General features: G+C 41.9%; 1 protein-coding gene across 1 annotated transcript; it reads right to left on the bottom strand.

Annotated features, from left to right (window-relative positions):
- Positions 1-376: 376 nt before the first annotated feature.
- On the bottom strand, positions 377-7,194 carry LOC123189347 (uncharacterized). Its single transcript, XM_044601741.1, has 5 exons — positions 6,428-7,194; positions 3,651-4,345; positions 3,457-3,534; positions 1,523-2,449; positions 377-865 (listed from the first exon to the last, which is right to left on the bottom strand). Exons 1-5 carry the CDS (start codon positions 6,531-6,533, stop codon positions 815-817), a joined length of 1,857 nt encoding a protein of 618 aa, XP_044457676.1. The 5' UTR covers positions 6,534-7,194; the 3' UTR covers positions 377-814.
- Between the last annotated feature and the right edge of the window lie 1,830 nt (positions 7,195-9,024).

Below are 9,024 nucleotides of genomic sequence, written 5' to 3'. Positions count from 1 at the left end.
TGCTTCAGCCCCGAAAGCAGCCAAAGAGCACTCTAACTTATTACATGCCTTTTTCTAAAAATTGTACCCCACCATTGTTTCCCAGTAAAAATAATAATTAAAGCCAGGCCAACAAACAGTAACATGCCACGAGTTGAGCAATCTGATAATTTATCAAACCTTGAAATAACCAATCTGTTTTCTATACTTTGAAAGTGTAGGACGGGGGCCTAAATTAAATACCTCATGATCAAACAAGATTACCAAATTGACCACCGTCTGTATGACTAAAATGAGATATCTGGACCCAATAAAATCCTGGGCAGACCTTTTTGATCCCATTAAGACACGGTGCGCAACTGAACGCCACCAATCAAAGCAAAGACAGGAAGCCATATTTGAGTAAAACATTAAAATAAATTAAGCAAAATTTGAGACCATGGTAGCCACAGGGGCGTCCTTTTCATGTAAAGACCCAAGTATCCTTTTTTCTTTTCTTTTCTGAAACAAGGATAAGCCACAAGAAGTATAAAAAAAGAAGACAACCTATTCTTTCTGAGCACCACAGGTGCACAACTATGTGCATCCAACACCGTACATGCCTGTTTCATTCGGCATTCCTTCCGGGAAAATGAAGAAAACCCTCAAACCTCTTTTCAGCACGGAAAAACATCAATCACAGAGCTGAAGTTAACGGGAAAATATCTCGACTTGCTAAGCTAATCACCCCATGAGAGTTGAGGTAGTTACCCAAACTCATCATGGTACAGCTTGATCTCCAAAGGTTCCAAGCATGGTTGACAACCCCAGTAATTTTGGTTGCTGTGTCATGTCATTAGCCCCTGCATTCCTCAAGCTTCTGCTGCAGCCTCACGTTGTGCCTTAACTAAAAAGTAGTAGGAGATGTGTTAAAAAGCAGTAAATGATAGGCACAGATGGTAGAAACAAGTGTGTGTGCATTCCTGATGTGCATTACCAGAAACTTAAATGATAAAAAAGTGTATGCACTATCACGTAAATGGTAAAAAAACTCAAAACATCTACCAAATCCTGAATCTCACAATTTATAGTAAAACAAAAATACTAGGATTTCATTTCCACTTCAACTGACAAATGGTTTTGTTTATTGCTAAACCCCATAATTATTCGGCATGCCTCATCAGAAGTTCATTGATAGTGACACCCAATACTTGCATGGCAAACCACGACAATTATGCATTTTGCTGACACTGCAAGTCACATTAAATGGGTTAAGGAATTACTAAAATTGAAATGAAAGTATTTGGAGCTGTTTTTGGCAAAACTGAAAGAGCGGGGACAACAAAACTATGAGTACTTGATGGAGACTTATGAAATTTATTATAAAAAATAAACAAGTGAATTGTGTATTAAAAAGGAAAATAGTGTTGATGACCCAAAAAGTTACGAGTACTTCATTGAGAGTTATGAAATTTATTAATTAAAAAACTAAACATGGGAATTGATTATTGAAAGCCAAATAATGTTGATAAACTAGTAGAGTAAGAAACATAACAGAACTTACACAATCAGCGATCTCTTCCTGTTTCAGTGGAGGAACTACTTCGTCTTGTTTCCAGCCAAGAGATTTAAGGAAAGCCATTTCTTCTGGACTTGGTTCGTCTTCGGTAGGATACGATTCCTCTTGCCCTGCTACAATGGGCTCAGACAACAAAAGGGCTTCGTCATATCTAGAGTCTGACCTCGCTGAAACATCAGTTGTATCTGTGGGTATAATGGACAGACTAGCTTTAGCTTCATCTTCAGCATCAACAGGATCTGATGAAGAGTTGGCGTCCTTGTTGTCAGCTACAATCTCATGCAACCCCTCATAAAAAGCATCATGAGGCTCTGAAGGTGGCTTGATTTCCTCATTGTCGGAGAGGTGTCGCTGAGATCCATCACAAGAATTTGCATCCTCACATGAACTACTTCCAGTTTCAATACACTTGATTCCACTGTTGAACAAGGACAAATCAACAGAGGGGTTCTTCTGCTCATCAACCAAGCTAGATGAGGACTCGATACGAGCGCTTGAACCATTTAAAGATTTGCTCCGCAGTAACTCAAAGAATTTATGCTTTGATTTTGCAATTGATGTCCTCTCACCAGATGAACCTTGTTGTACATGCAAAGGGGGGCCGTTTACGACACCTTTAAGCTTATGGTTGACATTAGACCTTTCCAGTGGTTCCACTGAAGAAGATTGACCTAGAACAGGGCTCACAGGATTGCTGGAGCAGTCTTTGGCAGTATTTGCAGCACCATTCTGCTCGCGGGTCAGGACTTGAAAGCTTCCTGATTGAGATGGCTTTACAGGCTCAGATTTGACTGGAGTACGAACAGAGCTGTTAGAAGGCTGTGTTGACAGTTGTGGCGCAGTCTTCACAGGACCATTAGAATCCCCGGCTCTTGCACCTCTAATTTTTAACTTATCCGACAAACTTGATATCTGCACAGCATTCTGAATGAATCAGTGCAAACCAAAATGCTGGTTCTTTAGTATAACACATCACTCCATAAACAAGTGAAACAGAAATACAGCTTTAGGAAGCACATGCAAGTTCGAAAATGTCTGCATCCTAGTAAGGATTGGAATTACAATTTTATGTAAAAATAAACTGCAATGTCCCACAAAATGCAGACATGTTCACATGTCTAAACAAACTATGTTCCATTTTATCGATTGCATGCTTAATGACCCAATGCTGATCAAGTAATATACGACAGTGAAGTGTACTCAGACAAATAGGAAAAAACGCAAGAATCACACTACCAGTGAAAGTTTTGTCAGAACGAAACTCCATCTATGTAAGAGATATTTCATGTGCTTTAAGTTTTTTATTTGTCCATTGTATAGTTAGTAAAGCACTAACTTAGATCAATACAATCCATAATCCTGTGCTATAAAATAAAGTTTCTAACCTAACAGTGATTGGTGGACCTACATGTGTCATAAATTTGTTCAGGTCCAAACTGCAGAGTTAAATAACAGATGTAGGAAAATATTGAGGATGATAGTTTATTAAAACAGAAAAATGCATACTTCACAATATTCGACAAAGTATCTTCAAACTACCAACCAACACAATACGCTTACTTAGAACACAAGATGCATTGCATTTACATAAATTGTTATGGTAGAAAGACACCAGTCCTTAACAATGCTCAGATAATTGCCAAAATCTGCTTAATGGATACTTGCAGTTTGCAAAGAACATGAAACAACTGAACCAATCTATGGCCATATCTTCAACTAATTTGAATGCAATCACTAATAACATACATAATTTAGTATCATTGCAGGAGCAGATTCCTCCCGTAGGAACAAATGATGTGGATGATCCACTAATGACAGTCATATTCAAATAAAGTCACTGGTAATAACACAACCATGGTAATAACAGAAGCAGCAAACAACAAAACAAGAAATATTCATATTGCGACAAAGGCACATACAGATGTTTTGTTTGATGAAGGCGTCAGAGGTCGTAGCCTCATAGTTCTTTCTTCAATCTTTTGAGCATCTACAGATAGCTGGGTAAAAAAGTTGCACACAAGACACTATTTAGATCAAGTGACTAGAACGAAATATGATTACAGACCAAAGAAAGAAAAAACACGGATATCATATTCATTATAGATTGCACTACCTGGGGTGTGGTGGAAACTTTTAATGGTGCTTGCATTACTGTTTCAGCCATGCTTAATGCCGTTCCGCAGCTCGACACTTCAGGCTGCCTACCGGAACCAGCATGTGATAAACCAGAAGAAACATAGTTATTGCTTGGCTCACTAAGTCCAGGAACTTCTGCTAGCACCGAGTTCCAGCCATCAGGTGCAGTAACCAATGGTATGCTCTGAAGCGGGGTGCTAATTCCAGGAGATGGAACTCTACCAATATCTTGCTTCCCATCGTTATCCTCAGAACTAAGGTGTGGAAATTCTCGCTCAAAGGAGATACCAGCAGCATCCTTTCTAGATAGATTACCATTTTCCAAACTTACTCCAGCTGTCCGAGTCGATGTGTCCAGCTTTGGACGAACACGACTGAGCCTATCGCTTTCAGGTCTGCAAGAGCTAAAGGACCCAAAGCCATCACGCAAAGGGCCATCTGGAAGACCCAACCTACTCTCCCAATCATGGAAATCAGAGTCCTTTTCACACACCCTGTCTCTGTTGCTTCTTCCAAAACTGGCATAGCCTCTTGACTTCACTGTGCCATCCCGATCATGCCGTCTGGACACACTTGGGCCAGAACCCCTACGTGAAGAGGACTGTTGGGAGCTCCGTTCACGATCACGAACTGTTGATCGGTTTCTTGATGAAGCACCCCTGTCTTGATCACCTAAAGCATCAAACAACAACTTCTTAGCAAAATGCTGTGAATTTGCAAGCACAAAAGAATAGTCAATTCAAAGTGGTCCATATATGATCAGTTAAACCATGAAACAGCACACCAAACCACAAAGATAGTGCCAACAACAATGATTGGTAACTGAACAATTGAACATCAATCCTTACTAAGTGCAAAGTACAAGAACAAAATAAATCAAAAGTATTAATGTAACAGTATTAAATAAAAAGATGCAGTGACAATGTAATATACATTGTACAGTATGATCAGTATCTCATTGTCGCAAATAACACACAGGTCACAAAAGGCAAAAAATATGATCTTGACAGTCTTACTAGCACATCAACAGAAGAAAACAATAATAAAATACTGTCTTCAACAAACTTCTTGTAACTAGAAGAGTATGCAGCGCAGGAAGCCTCTGCGCCTGGAATCCGCAATTCCATTTGCACGGATGAAGCTTAGGATCTTGTATCCTTTGTGTCCCTGTAGGACGAGTCTAGTGCATGCAGTAACTCCCGGCACCTATCCTGCCTCTGAGTGGATCCCGATCTACAACCCCAGACTGAGCCGCCAGGCCAAAGTGAATAATGTGAAATAGTGTCATGGAACTCTTGGTGACATTTTTTTAAATTTCAGCACTTGTGTAAGTGCAGTGAGGTTGCCAAGAAATGCTGAAGTGAAAAATAAGTTTAGCTAATTATGTATATACATTTCAAATAATTTAGTTTAATTCGTCCAACATTAGCTTCATTTATACTTCCTCCGTCCCAAAATAAGTAACTCAACTTTGGACTAACTTTAGTACAAAATTAGTACGAAGTTGAGTCACTTATTTTGGGACGGAGGGAGTATATGCTAGTCTGCAAATCAAAGCAGGTTATGGTAAGAAGGACCGGACTGCATTTGCTTCTTACCCGCACATATTGCTACTAGCCTAATATGGCTCTAGTGCTACCAGTACACTGCATTGAACAACTAGCTTAGGAAGATCAGCGACCACGCCTGTCCGCTGTATCAAGAAAAGAATATTATATATTGCTAAAAATGTGTTGCCTACCACCCTACCCCTTTCAAAACTAGTGGTATCACTGTGTATATATTTGTGTACACAAAAAAGGGAATTACATTCTACTATCTATTGCCAAGTACTCCCTCCGTAAAGAAATATAAGAGCGTTTGGATCACTAAAGTAGTGACCTAAACGCTCTTATAAATCTTTACAGAGGGAGTATATACAAAGATTCACAAAAATGCAAGCCATGAGAATAGTCTCAGTATATCAACTACGTGTCATACCTCTCCAAGAATTTATTAATATGTGCTTCTGGCTAATCCTGCTGTATTCCCTAGCAAAACTGGCGCTACGAGGACTGCTGCATTATAGCAACATGGCTAACAAACATAAAACTGTAAATTTTCCCATCCAATAAAGTCTCTGAGGTAACTCACATTAAATCATGTATTCATGTCCGAGTAAAATAATATCTAATTTAACAGAACTTACTGCAGTTAAAACGGCACACAGACTGATAATCATTAGTTTAACAAGCACCGACACGATGCTGATGTGAGCAATGTATCCGAAGTCAGATTCCTCAATGATTACCGCAGGTGCACAATTACTCAGTTATAGTTCGACATATTATACTGGCTCCATGATCCATGCAACATATAAATAAAGCGCTTCACAGTACAAGTATTGCCCTTAAATCAAACTAAGACGAATATTGGTGATAGGAACACTGAAGAATGATCATTGTCATAAGGAAAATGGTGAGTTTGCAGGCAGCAACTGCACACCAGAACTGCACTAACTTCACCATGCATAAATAAATAAATCTAAGCACTGATTAAAGCCGGTGTAGAGTCATCCAATGCCACTAGAAACGTATCCGGTGCGACGCCTATAATAACAACTACAGCTGGTGTAAAGTTATCCAATGCCACTAGAAACGTCTCCGGTGCGACTATAATAACAATTGATCTTGCATACATACATTCTATAAACAGCAGTAACCACTAGACAGAATATGCACCAAAATAGCAAATTGACAAGGAAAGGCATCTCACCTGCACGGGGTGAAGTTCCTGGTCGGAGACATGTGGCGGACGCCGTCGGTGTAGCAACCCCGCGCACCAGCCATTCTGGCTTCAACGAGGGCTCACCTCGGTCCATGCCAGCTGGCACCACTCACCATCTACACTTCCCAGCAGCAGGATCCAGTCCGGCACAACAATGACACGACCACCAATGTCCTCCACTCCTCGCCAATCACTGAAGGCGGTTACAGCACACGATTCAACGGTGCATCCGCACCCAGCCTCAACTCGGGGCGGAGCAGAGACCACCAAACCCTAGCCCCCGCACCAAACCCTAACTCTCTCGCAGTACAATCTATCTCAGACACACATGCTCAAAAAATAATAAAAATGACTGCTCAGGGGGGCAAAAATCGCTCCCGTCCTCTCGTAGCTATCGGTATCACGCCGCCGCGACACAATTGATCGACCAGGAAGCGGCCGCCCGGGACAGGGCGCCTCGGCGGGCCACCAGCGAGTCAGCGACGACTCTGTGTACGGCGCGCTAGATTTCTCGATGGGCCTCGTCGGAAATCTGCGGAAGGCGGCGGCGCTGGAGGGTTGGAAAATTTCGAGGGGATTCGTCGGGATTCGCGGGATTGGGGAAGCTCTTGGGAGGGGATTTGGAGCGCCGATTTTCCGAGAGGATTTATCTTTCTCGGAATTTTTTGTGGGTTCCGTGGGCGTGGGGAGTGTGTGGGTTTGTGTGGTGTGCTTGTTCGTCTGGGCAGGAGGGAGAGAAACCCTATGCAAAATGTGACTTTCACCGCCCTCCTCGCACCTTCCCTGTCCCGGATGACGGTTGATTTCCTATCTGGCTTCCTCGCCGTCTTTTTCCTTTTCTTTTACACACAGAATGGCCTGGTTACATAACATGTTTCACTGCTATCTCTTTTTTTTCTATAAAACTTTCGATCTATTCATCAACTATCATGATAGTACAAAAAAACACCAGAAGTAAAAATTACATCCAGGTCCGTAAACCACCTAGCGACGACTACAAGCACCGGAGCGAGCCGAAGGCGCGCCGCTGTCATTACCCCTCCCTCATAGGAGCCGGGTGAACATTGTTGTAGTAGATAGCCGGAAAGTCATCGTGCTAAGGTCCCTAAGACCAGCGCATCAGAACAACAACCGTCGCCCGATGAAGAGAAGCGTAGATCAGAAGAATCTAAGGTGCAGACATACGGACGTAGACGAACAAACACCGGATCCCACGATATCCACCGAAGTGAAAATGCGTTATATCGACTAGAGGGGGGTGAATAGGCGATTTTTATGAAAGTCTTCAGAACATGGGAGTTTTGAAGACAAACGATAAAAAATGAACCTATTACCATGCAGCGGAAGATAGACTACACTAGGCAAACCATAGTCAAGTATTCAATAAAGTGAAAGCATAAAGACTAATAGCAGCTAGGTAGTAAGGATCAGGTAGGAAGATATTGTGAAGTCAAACAGAACACGCAGTCACTCAATGAAGACAAATGATAGAGCAAACATACAATGACTTCACAAGGAGTAACAGTAAGTAATGTGAAGTGAAGATGAAACCAGTGACTCGTTGAAGACAAAGATTTGTTGAACTAGTTCCAGTTGCTGTGACAACTGTACGTCTGGTTGGAGCGGCTAGGTATTTAAACCTTAGGACACACAGTCCCGGACACCCAGTCCTGAACACGCAGCTCAGGACACCCAGTCCTCACCGTATTTTCCTTGAGCTAAGGTCACATAGACCTCGCCCAATCACTCTAAGTAAGTCTTCAAGGTAGACTCCCAAACCTTCACAGACTTCGTTCACTGGCAATCCACAATGTCTCTTGGAAGCTCAAAACGTGACGCCTAACCGGCTGGAGGATGCACAGTCCTCAAGTGTAATAAGTCTTCAGATCACACAGACAAGAAGACTTAAGTGATGCCCAATTCTCTCTGGCTCTGGTGGTTAGGGCTTTTATCCTCGCAAGAAATTCTCTCTCAAAGGCTTCGAGGTGGGTTGCTCTCAAACGACAAAAGCCATACTCTCAATCTGAGCAGCCAACCGTTTATGGTTGTAGGGGGTGGGCTATTTATAGCCACTTGGCAACCCGACCTGATTTGTCCGAAATGACCCTGGGTCACTAAGGAACTGACACGTGTTCCAACGGTCAGATTTCAAACTCACACGGCAACTTTACTTGGGCTACAAGCAAAGCTGACTTGTCCGACTCTGGACAAAATTCGCTCTCATAGTCTTCACTCGAAGACATAGATTTTTGGTTTAGGCATCACTTCAGTCATTCTGACTGGTTCTCTTGGACCCCACTTATCAGTACGGTGGTTCCTATGACTCAAGAAAAAGAAAAAGACATACGAAAGATCTAAGTCTTCGAGCTCCATAGGCTTCATATCGTGTCTTCTCTTGTCATAGTCTTCATATCGTGTCTTCTCTTGTCATAGTCTTCAATGTGAATATCTTCATATACCACCTTTGACTTCAATGTCTTCATACATTTTTAGGGGTCATCTCTTATAGTAAAACCAAATCATGAGGGACTTCTACCTGTGTTATCCTGCAATTCTCACAAACACATTAGTCCCTCAACTAGGTT

The sequence above is a fragment of the Triticum aestivum genome, chromosome 2A, assembly GCF_018294505.1.
Source record: "Triticum aestivum cultivar Chinese Spring chromosome 2A, IWGSC CS RefSeq v2.1, whole genome shotgun sequence".
Lineage (NCBI taxonomy): Eukaryota > Viridiplantae > Streptophyta > Magnoliopsida > Poales > Poaceae > Triticum > Triticum aestivum.
This window is presented reverse-complemented; position numbering and strand designations above follow the sequence as displayed.

Excerpts from the sequence above, each read along its gene's own strand:
- LOC123189347 (XM_044601741.1), bottom strand. The coding sequence starts at position 6,533 with ATGGACCGAGGTGAGCCCTCGTTGAAGCCAGAATGGCTGGTGCGCGGG. Across the intron at positions 4,346-6,427 it reads AGGAACTTCACCCCGTGCAG|GTGATCAAGACAGGGGTGCT; the intron begins GTGAGATGCCTT and ends TTGATGCTTTAG. Across the intron at positions 866-1,522 it reads AGGAAGAGATCGCTGATTGT|TTAAGGCACAACGTGAGGCT; the intron begins GTAAGTTCTGTT and ends ACTACTTTTTAG.